This window comes from Notolepis coatsorum (genome assembly GCF_963971535.1).
Source record: "Notolepis coatsorum genome assembly, chromosome: 1".
Lineage (NCBI taxonomy): Eukaryota > Metazoa > Chordata > Actinopteri > Aulopiformes > Paralepididae > Notolepis > Notolepis coatsorum.
In genome coordinates, this window is record NC_140165.1 from 104953732 (window position 1) to 104978171 (window position 24440).

Genomic DNA, 24440 nt, shown 5'->3' on the forward strand with positions numbered 1-24440 from the left:
ACGACCCGGACCCACCCCGCCAGCTTCTCCCACCCTCTGATACAGCCAATTGTATCAGTGCAGACGGCCAGCCAAGCTGGTGACAACCCCGGAGCTGTGAGCTGGATTCGAACAGGCGAATCGAGCTCACAGCTCCGGGGCTGGTGACGAACGCAATCTCCGCTCGACCACCTAACCGCCTTGGATACTGGACTTTCTGAGTGAAAGGCCCCAGGCGGTCAGGGTGGGGGGTCAGACCTCCAACACCATCACCCTGAGCATCGGGTCCCCCCAGGGCTGTGTTCTGAGCCCCCTGCTGTACTCACTATACACACATGACTGTGTGGCCAAGTTCAGCTCCAACTCCATAGTGAAGTTTGCGGACGACACAGTGGTGGTGGGGCTGATCTCGGACAACGACGAGAAGGCCTACCGGGAGGAGGTTGAGGTACTGGAACACTGGTGCCAGGACAACAGCCTGCTCCTGAACATTTGTAAAACCAAGGAGCTGATCGTGGATTTTAGGAGGAGACAGCAGGGGACACACACACCACTGAGGATAAACGGGGCTACCGTGGACAGGGTGAGCAGCTTCAAGTACCTGGGGGTCCACATCTCAGAGGATCTGACATGGACAACACACATAGACTCAGTCGTAAAAAAGGTGAAGCAGCGCCTCTACCACCTGAGACAGGAAGTTCAGAGTATCTGGGAAGATACTCCAGTCCTTCTACTCCGGAGCTGTAGAGAGCATCTTGACTGGAAACATCACTGCCTGGTATGGAAACAGCACGGCACAGGACAAGAAGGCCCTACAGAGAGTGGTGCGCTCAGCCGAGCGTACCATGGGTATTGCACTACCACCCCTGCAGGTCCTATACAACAAGAGGTGCAAATCCAGAGCCTGCAGAATAATGAAAGACCCTCACCACCCCAACAACAACCTGTTCAAGCTGCTGCGGTCAGGCAAACGCCTGCGAACACCAGCAACTAGGACAGAGAGACTTTGGCTCAGCTTCTTCCCCCAGGCCATCAGAGCCTTGAACACTGAACTCTCCACACACAAGCACACATGAGCACACACACAACACACACTGTACACGCTCACACACTAGCAGCCACTTTAACATGAGCACACACACACTCATGTTGCACACGCTCACACTTATGGTCACTTTACAAAAGGAAAGGTCACTTTAAGAATAGTATAGTATAACTTGAGATTGTATAATATAGCATTGTATAGCAGTGTACATAAAGACCCAGTGCCTCATCCATAGCTAACAGTGTATTGCATTACCACAGGACCTAGCATGTCCTACCATGCTCTGTAAATAACTCATGTACATATACCGATATGCCCTACTTTGTGTACTAGTTTTATTGCACAATGTCGTTCTATTGGATTCTTATTATATATTACTATTGTATTATGCACAATCGTTGCGGGCAAGACCCCCCGCATTTCATTGTATACTTGTATGCCGTGACAAATAAAACTCTTGACTTGACTTGACTTGACTTGACTATCCATCTCCTCATTATATGGTCTCTGGTAAACAACCACAGTGATCCATCTCCTCATTATATAGACTGTCTCTGGTTAAACAACTACAGTGATCCATCTCCTCATTATATAGATGGTCTCTGGTTAAACTACCATATTGATCCATCTCCTCATTATATAGATCAGGGGTCCTATTTGACATGAAGTGCCAGTTTGAAATGTTCTTGTTAACTAGTGTGCCATATCAACAATATTCCATCCATATAGGCTACATGCATTTTAAAGACACATTTTATCTCATAATCAGGTCTTTTTAATGATAATTTTTACATTAATATTATATTATTATTAACCATATTATTATTATGGTTGTATCCTAGGGTGACCATATTTTGATTTCCAAAAAAGAGGACATGCTGGCTCCAGCCTCGAGATACATAACCCTAAATCTGAATTGGGGGAAACAAAGCGATGGAGACAAACAGCTACATACATACATGAGATGACCATTTCACTCGCATTTGCCTATTCATTTTTATTTTGAGCGAGGGGGATTCGCAAGCCTCATCTAACGAGGTGTCGCAAGGTTTAACTGAGGCGGCTAACGTTAACATGACAGCACTCACGTTACCAGACTAATGTCGAGCAGCCGTACTGTATTGTACCCATTCTGCAATCTGTTAATAACGTTTTCAATCAATCAGACATGACGTAGCTCACGTTACCAAGCAATCGTGCGCAAAGTTCAGCACCACATACATACAAGGTGGATGGCTCCCCTAGCCCGACACTTGCATACGCACACCCTCACACACACACACACACACACACACACACAGACACAGTAGTAAAGAAAGCGAAGCAGCGCCTCTACCACCTGAGACAGTTAAGGAAGTTCAGAGTATCGGGGAAGATACTCCAGTCCTTCTACTCAGGAGCTGTAGAGAGCATCTTGACCGGAAACATCACTGCCTGGTATGGAAACAGCACGGCACAGGACAAGAAGGCCCTACAGAGAGTGGTGCGCTCAGCCGAGCGTACCACGGGTATTGCGCTACCTCCCCTGCAGGTTCTATACAACAAGAGGTGCAAATCCAGAGCCTGCAGAATAATGAAAGACCCCCACCACCCCAATAACAGCCTGTTCCAGCTGCTGATGTCAGGCAGACGCCTGCGAACCCCAGCTACTAGGACAGAGAGGCTTAGGCTCAGTTTCTTCCCCCAGGCCATCAGAGCCTTGAACAATGAACATTGAGTGCCACAGAACACTGAACTATCCACACACAAGCACACACGAGCACACACACGACACGCACGCTGTGCACGCTCACACACTAGCAGCCACTTTAACACGAGCGGGCACACACTCACGCCGCACACACGCACACTTATGGCCAAGAGGAAAGGCCACTTTAAATTAGTATAACAACAGGAACAGTGTATTGCACTACTAAAGCTACCTAGCATGTCCTATATGCTCTGTAAATACTATGTACAGATACCGAGATGTCACACCATGTTACCTGTTACCTGTTTATTGCACAATGTTGTTTTTTTATTGGATTCTATTATATGTTGTACCACTGTTTTTTTTATTGGATTCTATTATATGTTGTACCACTGTATTGCACATCGTCGCGGGCAAGACCACCCGCATTTCATTGTATACTTGTATGCCGTGACAATTAAAACTCTTGACTTGACTTGACTTGATACACACACACACACACACACACACACACACACACACACACACACACACACACACACACACACACACACACACACACACACACACACACACACACACACACACACACACACACACACACACACACACACACACACACACACACACACACACACACACACACACACACACACACACACACACACAGGGAGAGAGTTCGAGTCTTTATGGACAGATCTCCAATAAAATAAGGTTGTTTCTCAGTCTCTAAAAACACATCAATCCCAGGTAAGTGCATACATGTGCGCATGCATGAACATGCCACATATATGCGCGTATGCGCTATATATGCGTAGAGCCCATTCACGTTCATGTTCACATGCAAACCCATGTGTAGGAAAATAAACAGCTTCCATACCAGTCAGTGTGATGTGATCCCTGTTTTGCTTTGTACCCAAATCGTCTTATGAACTACGAAACATGTCCAAAACAGTCTGCCCTGCACCTTGCAGTTGGAGATTGAGCTCGTTGACGTGTTGCGTAATATCCATGAGAAACAACAGTTTCACAACCCACTTCACTTCTCGTCCTTGAGTTCTGGCCGGGTAGTCTTGGCCTTTCTTTATCAAAGCAGCCGACAAACTTTTCCACAGCGTAGCCACCTAACAGTAGAGTAGAGCGGGACATCTTTGTATGCAAGCTTTGTATTTCCTCGAGCAGTTAACTATGAAGTTAACAATCGTTGCCACTGTAGCCATAACCTCATTAACACTTTCAGTGCCCATGACGTCATATCACGTTTTATCAGCCCAATGCCTGAATGCCCACGACGTTAATTAGCGTTTAATTTTTGTATTAGCGATCTGAATTCATATTTCATCAACCGAGTCTCCCGTTGGTATGCAGCCCCTGTAGGAGCTCAGATGTGAAAAAACCGCCCCCTATCGTCTCCCAGATGGTAATGCACCCTTTTGGAATGGACTCAATGAAAATGGATGAGAAAAGAAAAATCCGGAATCCACATTTTACTTCTCAGGCATGTAACCCGAGCCGATCGGATTCATTGTGGACCCTCATAACAGCGTGGAATACATATGTACAGTATGTAGCATTGGATCAATAAAAGCGATCGATATTTGGAATGGCGATCAGGAATTGGAATAATCTTTTTGGATAACATCTGATCTCAGGTAAGGAATCTATTTGACCAGTCTTAGGAAAATCAGACCTGTTTTCACGGAGATATACGCTTTTCCACCATGTGTGTGTGTGTGTGGCTGTGTGGCTGTGCGAGCGATCAGGAAATAAGAGAATCGATTTTTCAGATCGCCTATATAGCGTGCATACGTACACATATACTATCGATAATCTAGCATTTATTTGAAAATGATTCATAAATAGAATATTCCAGTAAAGGGCGATTATCACGGAATCTTTATATTTCCCTTGAAAACGAGGGCTTTTCAAAATGCTATAAAACGAAAATGAACAGATAAAAAAACAATCCGTTTCGACAATGTTGACTGCAAACAAGTCATTGGTAAGCGACGGGCAGATTGGACACATAGCCATAATTTAAAACATAGATTAGGCGTTTTAACGCTATCATTGAAGTGGGTGGTGGCACTCAAGCACTAAATCGTGCGCCCCCTGCTGGCACTGAAAGTGTTAAGAACATTTTCCTAACATAAAGCACACATAAAGCGCATTTACCTTAGCTTTCTTAGCTAGCGGGGTTGCCATCATGACATCTACAACTATGCAGAACGCAACCGCGGTGTGATTACCCCCCCCCCCCCCCCCCCCTCAATCAAACTAAATAAAAAAAAGTGTAGCCAATGGCTGTTCAAGAGGTGATTTGACATGTCATAGGGGTGTGCAACAGAGTCGACTTACAAAAATATATTAAAATATATATATCAAAATATTAAAAGTGAAGTAAAAAATAAAAATAAAAAAAATGTCAATGGGTGCTGCGTGCCAATGAAAATGCTTGCTGACCCCTGATATAGATGGTCTCTGGTTAAACAACCACAGTGATCCATCTCCTCATTATATAGATGGTCTCTGGTTAAACTACCACAGTGATCCGTCTCATTATGTAGACTGTCTCTGGTTAAACTACCACAGTGATCCATCTCCTCATTATATAGACTGTCTCTGGTTAAACAACCACAGTGATCCATTTCCTCATTATATAGACTGTCTCTGGTTAAACTACCACAGTGATTCATCTCCTTATTATGTATATAGACTGTCTCTGGTTAAACTAACACAGTGATCCATCTCCTTATTATGTATTATTAAACTAACACAGTGATCCATCTCCTTATTATGTATATAGACTGTCTCTGGTTAAACTAACACAGTGATCCGTCTCATTATGTAGACTGTCTCTGGTTAAACTACCACAGTGATCCATCTCATTATGTAGACTGTCTCTGGTTAAATAACTACAGTGATCCATCTTCGCCTTATTATATAGACTGTCTCTGGTTAAACTACCACAGTGATCCATCTCCTCATTATATAGACTGTATCTGGTTAAACTACCACAGTTATCCATCTCCTTATTATATAGACTGTCTCTGGTTAAACTACCATAGTGATCCATCTCATTATTATATAGATGGTCTCTGGTTAAACTACCACACTGATCCATCTCCTTATTATATAGACTGTCTCTGGTTAAACTACCACAGTGATCCATCTCCTTATTACGTATATAGACTGTCTCTGGTTAAACAACCACAGTGATCCGTCTCATTATGTAGACTGTCTCTGGTTAAACTACCACAGTGATCCATCTCCTCATTATATAAACTGTCTCTGGTTAAACTACCACAGTGATCCATCTCCTTATTACGTATATAGACTGTCTCTGGTTAAACAACCACAGTGATCCGTCTCATTATGTAGACTGTCTCTGGTTAAACTACCACAGTGATCCATCTCCTCATTATATAGACTGTCTCTGGTTAAACAACCACAGTGATCCATCTCCTCATTATATAGACTGTCTCTGGTTAAACTACCACAGTGATCCATCTCCTCATTATGTAGACTGTCTCTGGTTAAACAACCACAGTGATCCATCTCATTAGTATAATGAGGCTTATGAGAAGCATTAAGTTGTAAGTTGGATAAAAGCTGTTATATAAACGCAGCCCTGTTACCATCTCCCTGCGTGATGCTGTCTGTGGTTAAAGCGTCCCGTCTCTCAGACAGGCAGAGTGGACCCTCAGCAGCCGAGGGTTTGTGGCCACCGCGGCAGAGTTCTGGATGTCAAGTGGAACCCGTTTGACGACCACTGCATCGCTTCCTGCTCCGAGGACTGCACCGTGAGTACCAGCCGCTCCTTCACGCGCCCTTTTAAAAAGGGGGCATTTCACAGATTTTTTTTTTTACCAGAATCCTACCATTCTGGAGATAATCGGATATAAAAAATAGTACCAACGTGTTCTGTATCTCGAGAGCTCTGCCCCCAGATAAACTCTGTCAGACGACGCCACACTCAGAGGAAAGCAGACTTCTAGTGAACTATCCTCCTGTACATTTATTTAAAATGTTTTCCATTTTCCATTTTACTGTACATTTCACTGTATATTTTAGAATGTATATACATATTTTAGAATGTATATATCTGACTGTGTATTCTTATTCTTATTTTAGACTTTTGACTACCTAAATGTTTATTGTGAGCGATCTGTGGTGCTGAATTTCCCTCTGGATTAATAAAGTACTTCTATTCTATTCTAACTACTGTGACACAGAGGAGGGCAGGCCTCTAGTGAACTGCATACACTGTTTTCTCAACTGTTCTCAACTGTAGTAGAACCAACTGGAGGAACATTGGGGAAATAGTGTATGCAGTTCACTAGAGGTCTGATCTCCTCTGTGTCTGTAGTTCACTAGAGGACTGATCTCCTCTGTCTGCAGTTCACTAGAGGTCTGATCTCCTCTGACTGTAGTTCACTAGAGGACTGATCTCCTCTGTCTGTAGTTCACTAGAGGTCTGATCTCCTCTGTCTGCAGTTCACTAGAGGTCTGATCTCCTCTGTGTCTGTAGTTCACTAGAGGACTGATCTCCTCTGTCTGCAGTTCACTAGAGGACTGATCTCCTCTGTCTGCAGTTCACTAGAGGTCTGATCTCCTCTGTCTGCAGTTCACTAGAGGTCTGATCTCCTCTGTCTGTAGTTCACTAGAGGACTGATCTCCTCTGTCTGCAGTTCACTAGAGGACTGATCTCCTCTGTCTGTAGTTCACTAGAGGACTGATCTCCTCTGTCTGTAGTTCACTAGAGGTCTGATCTCCTCTGTCTGTAGTTCACTAGAGGACTGATCTCCTCTGTCTGTAGTTCACTAGAGGTCTGATCTCCTCTGTCTGTAGTTCACTAGAGGTCTGATCTCCTCTGTGTCTGTAGTTCACTAGAGGACTGATCTCCTCTGTCTGTAGTTCACTAGAGGTCTGATCTCCTCTGTCTGCAGTTCACTAGAGGACTGATCTCCTCTGTCTGCAGTTCACTAGAGGACTGATCTCCTCTGTCTGCAGTTCACTAGAGGTCTGATCTCCTCTGTCTGCAGTTCACTAGAGGTCTGATCTCCTCTGTCTGCAGTTCACTAGAGGTCTGATCTCCTCTGTCTGCAGTTCACTAGAGGTCTGATCTCCTCTGTCTGCAGTTCACTAGAGGACTGATCTCCTCTGTCTGTAGTTCACTAGAGGTCTGATCTCCTCTGTCTGTAGTTCACTAGAGGACTGATCTCCTCTGTCTGTAGTTCACTAGAGGTCTGATCTCCTCTGTCTGTAGTTCACTAGAGGTCTGATCTCCTCTGTGTCTGTAGTTCACTAGAGGACTGATCTCCTCTGTCTGTAGTTCACTAGTGGACTGATCTCATCTGTCTGTAGTTCACTAGAGGACTGATCTCCTCTGTCTGCAGTTCACTAGAGGTCTGATCTCCTCTGTCTGTAGTTCACTAGAGGTCTGATCTCCTCTGTGTCTGTAGTTCACTAGAGGACTGATCTCCTCTGTCTGCAGTTCACTAGAGGTCTGATCTCCTCTGTCTGCAGTTAAGGACTGATCTCCTCTGTCTGTAGTTCACTAGAGGTCTGATCTCCTCTGTCTGCAGTTCACTAGAGCAGTGGTTCCCAAAGTCGGGGTCGCGACCCAAAGGTGGGCCGCGAGCAGCCACGGAAGGGCCGCGAGATGATTTTCATGCCACTGAACTTAGAAGCAGGCCAGGACAGTGTTTCTAGTTGTATTCTAAAATTCTATTCTATTGTATTCTAAAATGTGACTATATGGTTTTATATTAACTTAATAAATAAACAAAAACGAAAAATCTACTTATTTCAACGAATATTTCAAACTAAATAACAGATTATGCACATAAAACGCTGAAAACAACCGAAGCAACAATAGTATTTTAATGAGGCTATTATTATTATCATTATTATTTTGCAACAAGTTAGCCCTCTCATAAATAGCACATATAAATGAATAACTAACTTGAACTAACTTAATAGGATTGAAGTGATATTTGGCTTAAAAAATCGGTCGCCTGGCAAAAAAAAAAGAAAAAAAAGCCTGACGATGTGCATTGGGCCGCAGCTCTCTGACGCCTTATTTTCTGGGTCCCGGCCTGAAAAGTTTGGGAACCCCTGCACTAGAGGTCTGATCTCCTCTGTCTGTAGTTCACTAGAGGTCTGATCTCCTCTGTCTGCAGTTCACTAGAGGTCTGATCTCCTCTGTCTGTAGTTCACTAGAGGACTGATCTCCTCTGTCTGCAGTTCACTAGAGGTCTGATCTCCTCTGTCTGCAGTTCACTAGAGGTCTGATCTCCTCTGTCTGCAGTTCACTAGAGGTCTGATCTCCTCTGTCTGCAGTTCACTAGAGGTCAGCTCTCTTCTGTTTCTCATTTTTTTTTTGCAGGGTTCACAGATTTTCTGTGTTTGCATCAGGAGTAATTATAGCTCTGATTCATGGTATTTAGTTATTGAGGAATAATGCAATTACTTCACATTTCGATGTAGACTAGAGCAGTGTTTCTCAACTGGTGGGTCGCGACCCAAAAGTGGGTCGTGGGGCCATTTTGAGTGGGTCGTGGATGTGTGTGTAAAAAAATATATTTTTTTGCACTAGCTATCTTTGTGAAAGTGGCTTCTCAGCTCTGGTCCAGCTGAAGACAAAGCAGAGCAGAGGTACAGATTGGACATTGAGCATGACCTCAGAGTTGCTTTGTCTACCATCACCCCATACTTTGAGACTCTTGTCAGGAGCAAACAACATCCCCAGTTATCCCATTAGTTCCCTGGGATGTTAAGCTAAGAAGTCTGCTAAGAAGCATAATTATTTATTATTATTATTATTATTATTATTATTATTATTATTATTATTATTATTATTATTATTATTATTATTATTATTATTATTATTATTATTATTATTATTATTATTATTATTATTATTATTATTATTATTATTATTATTATTATTATTATTATTATTATTATTATTATTATTATTATTATTATTATTATTATTATTATTATTATTATTATTATTATTATTATTATTATTATTATTATTATTATTATTATTATTATTTAATTTCATTGTGTTTTTAGCCCTAGTTGCACTTTTGTTGCAACCCCAGTTATCCCATTAGTTCCCCCAAACTTACTGTAGGTCTGTTATGTTAAGCTACAAAGTCTGCTAAGAAGCATAATTATTTATTATTATTATTTTATTTCGTTGGGTTTTTAGCCCTAGTTGCACTTTTGTTACACTTTTTGTGTTGTTTTTAACAGTGCATGAAAGATTGTGTATTACTGCAAAAACAAATTTTGAAATAAATCATAGTCGTTCAAAAATTTGGGTCGCGACTTAATGACTAAGGACAATGTTGGGTCCCGAGGCTAGACCAGTTGAGAACCACTGGACTAGAGGACTGTAGCGGGTGGGGACAGTGGTGAGTAGCTGGTCAATGGTGGAGAATAATATTCTAGAATTTCCAGCATTCTGTACTGTGATAATTATTAGATTAGAAAGTAGTCCTTTCTTGCCATCAGTATTTCTTTGTTATAGTAGTCATGGCTTCTTTATATATATTGCAGTGAACTGTGAGTGTAGTTTTCCTCCATTTTCGTTCAGAAGCTCTACAGATTATCTTAGTCTGACCAACACTGCTATTGTTTAACCATTGGGAGATTTTGTCAGTTGACCTTTTGACCTTCAATGGAGCGACAGCATCCAGTGTAAATGATAAGGTGTTGTTGAGATTTTCAACCATGCAGTTTAAAGAGCAGTCGGGCTAGGTGGTTCAGATATTTGAGAACTTTTCATCTCATCTAGTACCCGCATGGTGTTATTCACTGTCAAAGATGCAAAGAAAAATCATAATTTATATTCTCCTTTGTTTCATCACAATTTACTCAAGCCTAGTTGTTATGGTTTGTAATGCGACCCCAATTGCTCGACACAGACAAGTATTCAGAGTTAGCCAAAACCAAGGGCATATTTATTAAACAACAGAAAAAGGCAACACTGTTCCTTTAAGGGTACATTTCACTAGAGTCCAAAGGAATCATGAACAACAAAAAATGCAGCACTGTTCCTTTAAGGAAAAAATTGACGTGAGGAAAAACTAGTCCTCTCAAGGCAAAAACAGTCAACGTAATAATGTCACGGTTCGGAGTGCCGTCAGTGAAGGACTCACCAGGGGGCAACTGCCGAACGGGCAATTAAAAAACACGGATCCCAGGAAAGAGAGCGAGCGCCCAGGGAAAACATCCATGGGACGGTGGGGAGCGATGCAACGTCTCACACAGGAGACACAGGAGTATACGGCACAGGGAATCTCCACAGGAGCGGGAGGACGCCACCGACATCTCACACAGGGGACGCGGCAGCAGGACACAGGGAACCTCCACAGGAGCAGGAAAACGCCGCCGACATCTCACACAGGGGACGCGGCAGCAGTGTTGGGAAAGTTCACTTTCTACATGAACTAGTTCAGTTCACAGTTCACAATTTTTTAAATGAACTAGTTCAGTTCATAGTTCATAATAAAAAAAATTGAACTAAAGTTCATGGTTTCAAAAAAGAACTAATTTATAGTTTATAGTTCTTTTTTATTTTATTTTTATAGTTCTTTTTTCAATACGTTGCTGGCTGCGAGCTATTATTTGTAAAAAATGATTGAACCACAGACAGCAATTGGAATACTGGCACTTGCATTTTTCATTTGTCATATATGTCCTGATGAATTGAAAATGGGGGACCCTGATGTAAACAAGACAAAAGTCTTTCTCTGGTCTGCATCCTCTTAACAATTGTGTGTATTGAGCTGTACTGTATTGTACCCATTCTGCAATCTGTTAATAAAGTTTTCAATCAATCAATCAATTTCCATAATGCTTTGCTGTCGCCCATTCAGTCCACACTAGTAGCAGCTGCAGCTTTCATCTCTACAGTATATTTTCAAAAACATGAGGAAAAACTTTGCTTGAATTATCTTTATTATGAAAACAAAAACAGGACGTTTGCTTATTCTCAATGTGCCGTTTAAACTTTAAGGTTTGCTGTCGACGTCATCGATGTGCGGACTTGCTTCTTCAAACCGGGTGGACAAAGTTTACAGACAAACGTTAGATCGTTTCCGTCTGAGTCAGTACTGACTTTAACGTTAAACTCTTTTAAATGCTCAATCGCCGACGTCTATACAAACAAAGATCACGTGACACCGTCGTGTCAGGTGAGACAAAAAAGTGGTCTGACGAATCAGAGGCCACGCTCCAGGATGCGCTCGCAGACACGGACTGGGATATGTTTCAAGGCAGCGCCAGTGACGTCAGCGAGTACGCTGATACCGTTGTGAGCTACATATCAACACTCGCTGATAGTATTGTGCCCACGAAAATGGTGCGGGTTTTCCCAAACCAGAAACCGTGGGTGGACAGCACTATTAGAGCAGCCCTGAACTCTCGCACCACGGCTTATAACCGGGGCAGAGAGTCAGGAAACATGGAAGAGTACAAGGCTTCAGTCTACACTCTGCGCAAGGCTGTTAAACTTGCTAAGAGGACATATGCTGATAAACTGGAGACACAAATGGCACAAAACGACACAAGAGGATTATGGCAGGGACTGAAGACAATAACTGACTACAAAGTCAGCGCCCCCTCAATGGGGAGCGACGACGCCTCTCTCGCGGACAAACTCAACTCCTTCTACGCTCGGTTTGGTGTAGACAGTGGCGCTGCTGGCTCGCCGGCTAGTGACGTCACTGGCGCGCCGGCTGTTGTGGAGGGGGGGGGGCAACCGCGGGGGGGCGGGGACGCTCTCTCGTTGTCGGAACACAGTGTGAGAAGAATGTTTATGCAGGTGAACACCAGGAAGGCTGCTGGCCCAGATGGTATAACAGGACGCATACTTAAGTCCTGTGCCAACCAGCTTGCCCCGGTGTTCACCGCCATATTTAATCAATCCCTGGCGGAGTCAGTGGTCCCTGCCTGCTTCAAGATGTCTACCATCATCCCTGTACCGAAGAAACCCTCCCCAACATGTCCAAATGACTACAGACCGGTGGCACTCACCTCTGTGGTCATGAAATGTTTCGAGAGGCTGGTCAAGGACCACATTTGTGCCTCCCTCCCCAGTGATATGGACCCTGTGCAATTTGCATACAGGACAAACAGGTCCACTGACGACGCGGTCTCCCAGGTACTGCACAGCACTCTCTCCCACCTTGACCGTCAGAAGGGGGGCTATGTGAGACTGTTGTTCATTGACTACAGCTCAGCGTTCAACACCATAGTCCCCACCAGACTGGTGGACAAGCTGATCGAGCTGGGTCTGAGCTCCGCCCTGAGCGCCTGGGTACTGGACTTTCTGAGTGAAAGACCCCAGGCGGTCAGGGTGGGGGGTCAGACCTCCAACACCATCACCCTGAGCATCGGGTCCCCCCAGGGCTGTGTTCTAAGCCCCCTGCTGTACTCACTCTACACACACGATTGTGTGGCCAAGTTCAGCTCCAACTCCATAGTGAAGTTCGCAGACGACACGGTGGTGGTGGGGCTGATCTCGGACAACGACCCAAAGGCCTACCGGGAGGAGGTTGAGGTACTGGAACGTTGGTGCCAGGACAACAGCCTGCTCCTGAACATTGGTAAAACCAAGGAGCTGATCATGGATTATAGGAGAGGACAGCAGGAGACACACACACCACTGATGATTAACGGGGCTACCGTGGACAGGGTGAGCAGCTTTAAGTACCTGGGGGTCCACATCTCAGAGGATCTGACATGGTCAACACACATAGACACAGTAGTAAAGAAAGCGAAGCAGCGCCTCTACCACCTGAGACAGTTAAGGAAGTTCAGAGTATCGGGGAAGATACTCCAGTCCTTCTACTCAGGAGCTGTAGAGAGCATCTTGACCGGAAACATCACTGCCTGGTATGGAAACAGCACGGCACAGGACAAGAAGGCCCTACAGAGAGTGGTGCGCTCAGCCGAGCGTACCACGGGTATTGCGCTACCTCCCCTGCAGGCTCTATACAACAAGAGGTGCAAATCCAGAGCCTGCAGGATAATGAAAGACCCCCACCACCCCAATAACAGCCTGTTCCAGCTGCTGAGGTCAGGCAGACGCCTGCGAACCCCAGCTACTAGGACGGAGAGGCTTAGGCTCAGCTTCTTCCCCCAGGCCATCAGAGCCTTGAACAATGAACATTGAGTGCCACAGAACACTGAACTATCCACACACAAGCACACATGAGCACACACACGACACGCACGCTGTGCACGCTCACACACTAGCAGCCACTTTAACACTTTAACACGAGCGGGCACACACTCATGCCGCACACACGCACACTTATGGCCAAGAGGAAAGGCCACTTTAAATTAGTATAACAACAGGAACAGTGTATTGCACTACTAAAGCTACCTAGCATGTCCTATATGCTCTGTAAATAACTATGTACAGATACCGAGATGTCACACCATGTTACCTGTTACCTGTTTGTTGCACAATGTTGTTTTTTTATTGGATTCTATTATATGTTGTACCACTGTATTGCACATTGTCGCGGGCAAGACCACCCGCATTTCATTGTATACTTGTATGCCGTGACAAATAAAACTCTTGACTTGACTTGACTTGACTAGAGGTAGGGTCTGACTCTGAGCGAGTGCTGCTCTCGACCTGCTGCTCGGCTTCTGCTCGCAGAGCTGTTCCGGTCTGGTCTGTTTGTTGTGATGAGTCTGATGACGTAGCCAGGGGGTGACAGGCGCGTTGCCAGATCGGGTGGTTTTCCGCCAACTTTTGTAGCCTGTTTACGGTGTGTTTTAACTGGGTTTTCGGCTGAAATGCATATGAAATCTGGCACACCTTTGAACGCCGTTATAATAGTGCTGAGAATGAACGCACGTTTGAACGCCGTTATACAGCGCTGATAATGAATGTGTTCTCAATAACCTTCATTTAGCGGATAATCAGTACGTTCAGTTCACGTTCGCCCAAAATACGAACGCGTTCATGAACGATCGTTCATTGAACGTGTTCAGGTACATCACTGCGCGGCAGTAGGACACAGGGAATCTTCACAGGAGCAGGAAAACGCCGCCGACACCTCACGCCGGAGACGCAGCAGTAGATGGTGGTAACAAGATGACCCGGCCAGGAGTGGAAGGGAGTCTGCAATACTTGTACTCTCATCCGAGCTGATTGCAAATTCCTCTCAGGTGCGTGAAGCAGAAAAGCGGCACGCCCCCTCGTTGGGCAGCATTTAGTCCTTTCCAGCCCTCACAGTACCACCCCTCCACGGGAGCCACCCGGCGACCAGCCAGGCCCGCAGGGGCGGGAACGCTGGAAAAAACAATTTAGAGAGGCACCAGGGAAACTGACCTTGCTAGCTGAAGGGGCAGTCCTAGCAGTGGGGAACAGGGTAGCTATCTGGGCATTGCTAGCTACAGGGCCTATGCTAGCTGTAACGCTACATTAGCATAGAGGCTGCGCTAGCTGCCGGAGCTAGGCTAGCAGACAGGGCTGAACTAGCATGAGAACACATGGGGTTAGCTGCAGGGGCTAAGCTAGCAGACGGCTGGACTAGCTGAGGAAGCCGGTTAGCTGCAGGGGCTAAGCTAGCAGACAGGCTGGACTAGCTGAGGAAGCCGGTTAGCTGCAGGGGCTAAGCTAGCAGACGGCTGGACTAGCAGAGGAGAACAAGCTAGCTGAAAGGACAGTCCTAGCTGTGGGGAAGCTACACATAAAGTGGAGGCCATGCTAGCTGGGAAAGCTACACGTCTAGTGGGGCTAGCAGAGGGACAATGTTAGCTGCCTGGGCCATGCTGGTAGTAGAGGCCTGGCAAGCTGCAGGGGCTCTCTCATACACTGTCTGTGCCGGCTGGGGTCGTCGACTGGCCGGGTCATACTGTTATGGTTTGTAATGCGACCCCAATTGCACGACACAGACAGGTATTCAGAGTTAGCCAAAACCAAGGGCGTATTTATTAAACAACAGAAAAAGGCAACACTGTTGGGTAAATTTCACTAGAGTCCAGGAATAATGAACAACAAAAATGCAGCACTGTTCCTTTAAGGAAAAAATGTACGTGAAGAAAAACGAGTCCTCTCAAGGCAAAAACAGTCAACGTAATAATGTCACGGTTCGGAGTGCCATCAGTGAAGGACTCACCAGGGGGCAACTGCTGAACGGGCAATTCAAAAACACGGATCCCAGGAAAGAGAGCGAGCGCCCAGGGAAAACATCCATGGGACGGTGGGGAGCGATGCAACGTCTCACACAGGAGACACAGGAGTATACGGCACAGGGAATCTCCACAGGAGCGGGAGGACGCCGCCGACATCTCACGCAGGGGATGCGGCAGCAGGACACAGGGAACCTCCACAGGAGCAGGAAAACGCCGCCGACATCTCACACAGGGGACGTGGCAGTAGGACACAGGGAATCTTCACAGGAGCAGGAAAACGCCGCCGACATCTCACACAGGGGACGCGGCAGCAGGTGGTAGGATGTAGGTGGCACGACGTCTCACGCCGGAGACGCGGCAGTAGATGGTGGTAACAAGATGACCCGGCCAGGAGTGGAAGGGAGTCTGCAATACTTGTACTCTCATCCGAGCTGATTGCAAACTCCTCTCAGGTGCGTGAAGCAGAAAAGCGGCACGCCCCCTCGTTGGGCAGCATGCAGTCCTTTCCAGCCCTCACACTAGTAACAGACACAATATTTCTGACACTGGGAATACATTCCATGAGATCCATAGATGTCCCTAGATACCGAGAACATGCAAATATACTTTGTAGAAGTGGAACAATCTTCCATTTACTTAGGTATGTATTTCTAGGCGGATTTTCAGAAAATATGGCTAGGGCTTTAAATATGATCACATTTCAAAATCTCATTAATAACACTTTAACCTATTGGTAAACAAACGTATTGCTGAAAATATACACTATGACTGCTGTTGTGATATGGTTAGGATGTTTACTGTTGGATACATTTGGGGGAAAAAACTAACATTATGTCATACAGTCAGGGCGGCTAGGTGTTGCAGTGGGCAAGGCTCTCGCCACCAACGCAGGAGATGCTGGGTTCGAGCCCAGCTCTCGGCGTTGCTACCAGCTTGGCTGGTCGTTCATACTAATACAATTGGCAGTATTAGGGGGTGGGAAGCTGGTGGGTGGGGATCGGACGTTGTGGACAGCGACTTCTACAGGTCGGTTGGTGCTCCTGCGCAGTAGAATCAGGAAGCGACGGGGGCGGCGTGTCCCTCCCACGCAGACCCTCGCCGCTGAGAGATTGCGCTGTGCAGGTGAAAAGATGCGACGGCTGCCTCCTCGTGTACCGGAGGGGACATGTGATGCAGGCTTCGTCCACATTGCAGCCGGCTTGTGGGAGGCATGGCCTAACAACGCTCGAGACAGGGGAGGGTAGAATTGGACAATACAAAATTGGGGAAGGGAGAAAAATTTAAAAATGGGGAGAAAAAGTTGACAAAAAAAAAACATTATGTCATACAGTCTAGAGAGAACCGCACGGGTGGAAGAGGTTAAGAAGGACAAGGACCCAAACGACTGTCGTAGCCTCAAAATATTAGCTAGTACACTGTGACCAAACCGGCTTTATTTGGAGACGCTTAGTTACGGATCACCTTAGAAGATTGTTAATCGACACTAGTAAGGATAATAAAACACCATGGATGCCATGAAGGCCTTCGATAGACTGGAATGGTCATACCTATGGGCGGTACTGGAGGCTATGGGACTGGGAAAGGAATATATTCATATGATTAAAGTACTCTACGCCACTCCATCAGCAATGATAATGACTGGCAAGATCTGCTCCCCCCTCGTCTCAGTCTCGAGGTCTTCTAGAAAGGGTTGTCCTTTGAGTCCCTGGCTTTTCGCACTATCCCTGGAACCACTAGTTCAATTTATAAGACGAACAGAGGAAATTATCCCTATAACAATCAAAGATACCCCTCACAAAATTGCTCTTTATGCAGAGAATTTACTGATATTTATGCAGGACCCCTCCAAGTTGACCACAAACTTACTTAAGATAATTGACGAATTTGGTGAACTATCAGGCTTCAAAATCAACTGGCCCAAATCTGCATGCCTACCCCTTAATGAGTTGGCTAGAGCTGTGGACCTCCCGGCGGACATCCCCATAGTTGAACATTTCAAATACCTTGGCATCAAAATTGTTCCCACCCTGAATCAGACTGTTAGACACAATTATACAGGCACGTGCAACATAATGCTTCAGGATCTCAATAGATTGTCGAGCCTCCCCAACTCGCTACAAGCCCTAGCATCAATTATCAAAATGAAAATACTACCCAGAGAGTAAACTTTATAAGTTCGATGCTCCCCTCTCCTATGATGTTCTGAGCTGCTGAGCTTTGCCTAATTGTATGGATGTATATATATACACAATTTCATTTTCTTTCTCCTTTTCTTTTTAATATTATTTATACTATACTGTTTTATTGATTTAATTTGATGTAATTGTTGTTATTATTATGATTGAAGTAATGTCCTGTGATGTCTTTTGTATTATTATTATTATTATTATTATTATTATTATTATTATTATTATTATTATTATTATTATTATTATTATTATTATTATTATTATTATTATTATTATTATTATTATTACTGTATTGTGTCTTGTTATATGTGGAAAATAGAAAAAAAATACAAATTGTATAAAAAGAAATACACAGTAATGGTCAGATATACGTACTTTGATTACTGAGTTGTATTAACTCAAAGCTGTCCAGTAGGTTGATAATAGCTTTGGGGTCATTATTTGTATTAATATGAATATTCATATCCCCATTTATGATTTGATTTGATTTGATTTGAAGTCTTTATTTCGAACATGCAATGAATACAACAAACAATAACAAAAAAGAAAAACAACTCAATCTGCATGTTCGAAAAGGAGTAGGAAGAAGTATACACTTATTTAATCCTACCCCTTTTCCACTACTCAAATGAGTGTACTATTTTAAACATAAAAAAGAAAAGAAAAGAAAAGAAAAAAAAATATATATATATATATATATATGCAAAACAAAAAACAAAAACTATATATGTATAAAATAAAATAAAATAGAAACAAAATAAAAATGTAAACACCTGTGAATATCAATTCCCTTCTTCATCCCTGTACCTTGTGAACATAATTTCCTTATACATCAGTTTGAATTGTCTCATGTTTGGACATTGCTTTAACACCACATTAAGACTGTTCCACAGTTTCACTCCACATATTGAGATGCAGTGTTTTCTCATGTTAGTGCGTACGTTTAGCACCTTTAAATTGTGTTCTCCCCTCAGATTATAACCCCCCTCCCTATCAAAGAACAATTCTTGAATGTTTCTTGGAAGTGCATGACTTTTTGCTTTATACATTAATTGTGCCGTTTTAAATTCCACAAGATCATTTAACTTCAATGTCTTTGACTCCAGAAACAATATGTTAGTGTGATCACGATAACCTGCAATGTGAACTATCCTTATGGCCCTTTTTTGGAGTATAAAAAGTGGTTGTAGTGTAGACTTATAATTGTTTCCCCAGACTTCAGCACAGTAATTTAAATATGGTAAAACTAGTGAACAGTAGAGAATGTAGAGTGATTTTCTATCCAGGAAGTGCTTTACTTTACTCATGACTGAAATGCTTCGTGAGAGTTTAGATTGGACATGTTTTATGTGAGGTTTCCAACAGATTTCATGGTCTATTATTACACCTAGGAATTTATTTTCATAAACTCTTTCAATAATCACATCATTTATTTTAACTTGTACCTGAGTATCCAATCTACAGTTTCCAAACAACATAATTTTAGTTTTGCTCAAGTTCAATGATAATTTGTTTCTATCAAACCATTCCTTCAATTTCTTCATTTCAGATGTGATGACCTCTAAAAGCTGCTGGACATTCTCACCAGAAAAAAAAAGATTAGTGTCATCCGCAAATAAAATACATTTAAATATATTGGATACTTTACATATCTCGTTAATGTACAAGATGAACAGTTTTGGACCCAACACTGACCCCTGGGGGACACCACAAGCAATGTCCAAACATTCAGATTTATAATCTCTCATTGTCACAAATTGTTGTCTTTTATTTAGATAGCTTCTTACCCAGTCCAATACTACCCCCCTGATCCCATATCTCTCCAATTTCCTGATTAATATATCATGATTAATAGTATCAAATGCTTTTTTTAGGTCAATGAATACTCCAGCTACATGTTTTTTTTTATCTATGGAATTTGTGATTTTTTTCAATGAGTTCTATTAACGCTAGTGATGTTGACCGGTGTGTTCTGAATCCATACTGGCTATCGGTGAGTAAATTATGTTTATCAATGAATTTATCTAATCTGTTGTTGAAGAGTTTTTCTAATATTTTTGAAAACTGAGGAAGTAGAGAAACAGGCCTATAATTTGTGAAGTGGTGTTTATCTCCAGTCTTGAACAGAGGTATGACTTTTGCTATTTTCATTTTATTCGGAAATCGACCAGTTTTGAATGATAAATTGCAGATGTGCGTGAGTGGTTTTGAAATCCCAATAATGACATTTTTTACTATTTTCATATCTATTTCATTACTGTCTGTAGATGTCTTGTTTTTACATTTATTAGTAGTTTCTATAATTTCATTTTCATCTACCGCTTCCAGAAACATTGAACTAGGATTTCTTTCAATGTAATTGTCTTTTATGTCTTCAGGAGTCACTGGATCTGGGATTTTTCCCGCTAATTCTGGTCCAATATTTACAAAAAATTTATTAAAGTTGTTAACCACATCATCCATATTGCTAATAGTTTGATCCTCTTCCATAAAATACTGAGGATAGTTTATTTGTCTTGATCCATTCCTGATAATACCATTTAATATCTTCCAAACACCTTTAATATTATATTTGTTGTTATCTAATATTCTACTATAATGATCCTTCTTACATCTTCTCATAATATTAGTCAACTTGTTTTTATATTTCTTATATTTATTTTCTGCCTCTTTAGTTCTATGTTTTATAAATTCTCTATATAGTGTATTTTTCTTTTTACATGCATTCTGTAATCCCCTTGTGATCCATGGGCTGTCTGAGTGTTTATGTTTACTGCTATATTCTTTTATTGGACAATGTTTGTGATATAGTAAGTTAAATATAGATAAGAATGTTTCATATGCTTTATCAGTGTCATCCTCTTTATATACTATCTCCCAATTTTGTAGTAGCAAATCATTTTTGAAAGCGTTCATTGATTCTTCAGTCCTTACTCGTTTAAATTGTAGTTTATTGTCCTGCTTGTTTTCTGTGTAGTTGTTGTCATAAACTGTAAAAACTGGTAAATGGTCGCTGATGTCATTTATTAGTAATCCACTCACTGTATTGTTTTCTATAATGTTCGTAAATATATTGTCTATCAGAGTGGCACAATGGGATGTGATTCGGCTGGGTCTTGTGATTTTTGGATAAAGGCTCAAACTATACAATGTGTTGATGAATTCCTCAGTCATTTTATGTTTGTTTGGATTTAAAAGATCAATGTTAAAATCCCCACAGATGAAACTGGCCTTTTGATTATTGTTTATATACATTTCTTCCATCCAGTCCTTGAAAACTTCAATATTCGAACCTGGTGCTCTATATATACAGCTCACAATTATATTTTTCTTTTTTTCTACACATATTTCTATTGTTATACATTCTAATAAATTATCAATCACATTTGTCATTTTTTCTACAATCTTATAATTCAAGTTATTATCCACATACACAGCCACTCCTCCACCACTCTTATTTTTTCTGTTCATATAGTTGAGTTCATATCCGACCATTTCAAAATCCATTCCCTTTTCCTCGTTCATCCAAGTTTCTGAAATGGCAATTATGTTAAATGGTTGTGTAAACTGGTTTAAGTATTCCTTAATGCTGTTAAAGTTTGCGTACAGACTTCTTGAATTGAAGTGAATTATTGATAGTTTGTTAACTGTCTTAATTGTCCTGTTGTACTGATCTTCAGTATAGTAGCAGCAGTTGTCGTTGATGTTGAAGAATATATTATTGTCTGGGTCAATATCATTTTCTATATCCTGTAGATTGTGCTCAGTGTATTCAAATGTTTTGAGTTTCATTTTTTCATGTTCAAGAATCCACTGTGTCAAATCCACATCATCTCCACATACATCCACATGGGCTAAAACCAGGCCCTTGTGAAGGCCTAACTTAATGCAGGGTATATCAGTATTGGATGTAGTCATAGAAATTTATAGAAAACAAAAACAAAAATGAAATGAAAACACAACATCCTCCATCTAAAACAGCCAGGGGGTCACCTTTGAGTCTCTATACAGTTGTCCATTTATGTACAGTTTATCGACTGACAAAGCCACTCTGTGATTCAGGGCCCTGTTTTACCTCATGATAGGAAGCAGTTGTTTTCTCCTGTCATTGATCTCCACAGGAAAGTGGTCATTTAACCACAGAGAGGACCCCTTCAACTCCTTACCACGGCTCTTCACCAACTCCTTATGCTTGTAGTGCTCAAACCGAGCTATAATTGGTCTGTTTTTTCCTTCAACAGGTCGGCCCAGTCTGTGAACCCTTGAGAAGGTTATGTCCCTAACCACCTCAGGGGACAGTTTGAGTTTTTTTGACATAAAGTCTCTTACAATTTTTTCCGGCTCAGTTTTATCCTCAGCTTTGTCCTCACTGATACCAGAGAAAATCAAGTTGTCCCTCATCTCTCTGCACTGTATTCCCAGTAAGGTCTCTTTCATATGCTTCTTCTCCAAGGTGAGAGAGACAGCAGATTGCTGTACCTCCTTCACCACACCCTTAAGGAAGGCATTTTCCTTCATCAAGTCCTCAATCTGCTTTTGACTAAACTCCAAGCTGGTTTTCAACTCACGGATGTCATGTTGTAATGAGTCAAGGATATCCAACTTGGTTAGTCTAGCGTTGATTGATTCCAACAGTGCTGCATCCACCTCCACGACACCACCCGACTCACCCACACTCTCCGACCAAGGTTGATTAGATCGTAGTAGTTTCTTGGGCAGTGGTTTATCAGCAGCCTTTTCAGGTACCACCTTGTCACCGGTTTTGGGAGGCATCCCAGCAGGTTAGAGGGCTTGAGCAGTACAGACCTCAGGTAGGCCCAAGGATTGTATCTATATGTATCATTATACTTCTTGGAAGTGCTTTTATGGCACTCTGGGGGCTAGCTATAATATGAGTATGGCGTAAGTTTGAGACCAATATTCACTAATTTGTTCATCCTGTGGTTGAAGGGGATGAGGAGGGTGAGTGGGAGGAGGGTGACAGGTAGTGGGGAGAGGAGGAGGCGCTGGGGGTATTTGGCATTTGTAAACAGAATATCTTGTGAATATGACATGTTAATGTATGTGTGTGTGTGTGTGTGTGTGTGTGTGTGTGTGTGTGTGTGTGTGTGTGTGTGTGTGTGTGTGTGTGTGTGTGTGTGTGTGTGTGTGTGTGTGTGTGTGTGTGTGTGTGTGTGTGTGTGTGTGTGTGCGTGTGCGTGCGTGCGTGCGTGTGCGTGCGTGCGTGTGTGTGTGTGTGAGTGCGTGCGTGTGCATAGGTAAAGATCTGGGACATTCCTGTCTGCGGTGTCCAGCAGAACCTCACCTTGGCTAGGAAGACTCTGATTGGTCACTCCAGGAGGGTGGGGCTTATTGAGTGGCATCCAACCGCTGAGGACCTCCTGCTTAGCTCCGCCTATGACTATAAGGTTAGACCAAAGATGTTTAAGCTTTCCCTGGGGATACGGGCCTATTCCCACATATACTTGTGTAGAGGCGGGGCTACATGCCAGCATGATGCTTGTCATCTGGTGCTGGTAGACACGAAAAATAACACCAATGTAAGGTCATGAAAGGAACATGCCAACATTATGGGAAATGTGAATCGTTTTCTACTGAATGCACAGAGAGGAGACTACAGCTCAGCATTCAGCTCAGCATTCAACACCATTGTGCCCTCCAAACTCAACATCAAACTCAGGGACCTAGAACTCAACCCAGCCCATTGCAGCTGGATCCAGGATTTCCTGACAGGCAGACCCCAGGCTGTGAGGATGGACACTTTGTCTCCTCTTTTTCTATTTTTCTCCCATCCCAATTACTCGCTGTGCCAATTCTCCCCTCCCCTGTCTTGAACGTTGCTCGCATATGCCCCCCACTGGCCGGTTATAGGGAGGATAGAAGCCTTGCATCACGTGCCCACTCAGCTCCCTCCTGTACTCCCTGTTCACACATGACTGTGTGGCCACACAGAGCTCCAACACCACCATCAAGTTTGCTGACGACACGACAGTCATTGGCCTGATCATTGGCAATGACGAGTCAAAGTATAGAGAGGAAGTAGTGAGTGCACTGGCAACATGGTGCCAGGATAACAACCTCCACCTCAACGTCAGCGAAACGAAGGAGCTCATCGTGGACTACAGGAAGTCCCAGGGGGGAGAGCGTCAGCAGCTTCAGGTGCCTCGGGTTCAACATCAGCGAGGACCTGTCCTGGTCGCGTGAATACTTTCGACAACAAATGTTTGTTTCCGCGTGCGAGTTTTGCGCTCTGATTGGCCAGGTCATGTGACATGTGCACCAATCGTGGGACAGCAAGTTCTGCGCCTATTTCCGGGTCTAACAGCCTGCAAACTACCTGGCGTTCTATCGCCATGCTCTA

General features: G+C 43.3%; 1 protein-coding gene across 1 annotated transcript in view; it reads left to right on the forward strand.

Annotated features, from left to right (window-relative positions):
• The window catches only part of LOC311235308 (coronin-2A-like), a gene marked incomplete at both ends in the record, with an annotated part of 99645 nt that overhangs the window by 22655 nt on the left and 52550 nt on the right, over positions 1 to 24440 (forward strand). The window contains 2 exons of the mRNA XM_084322731.1: positions 6401 to 6517; positions 23338 to 23487. Coding sequence (XP_084178857.1) covers positions 6401 to 6517; positions 23338 to 23487 — 267 coding nt within the window. The remainder of the gene's footprint in view (positions 1 to 6400; positions 6518 to 23337; positions 23488 to 24440) is intronic.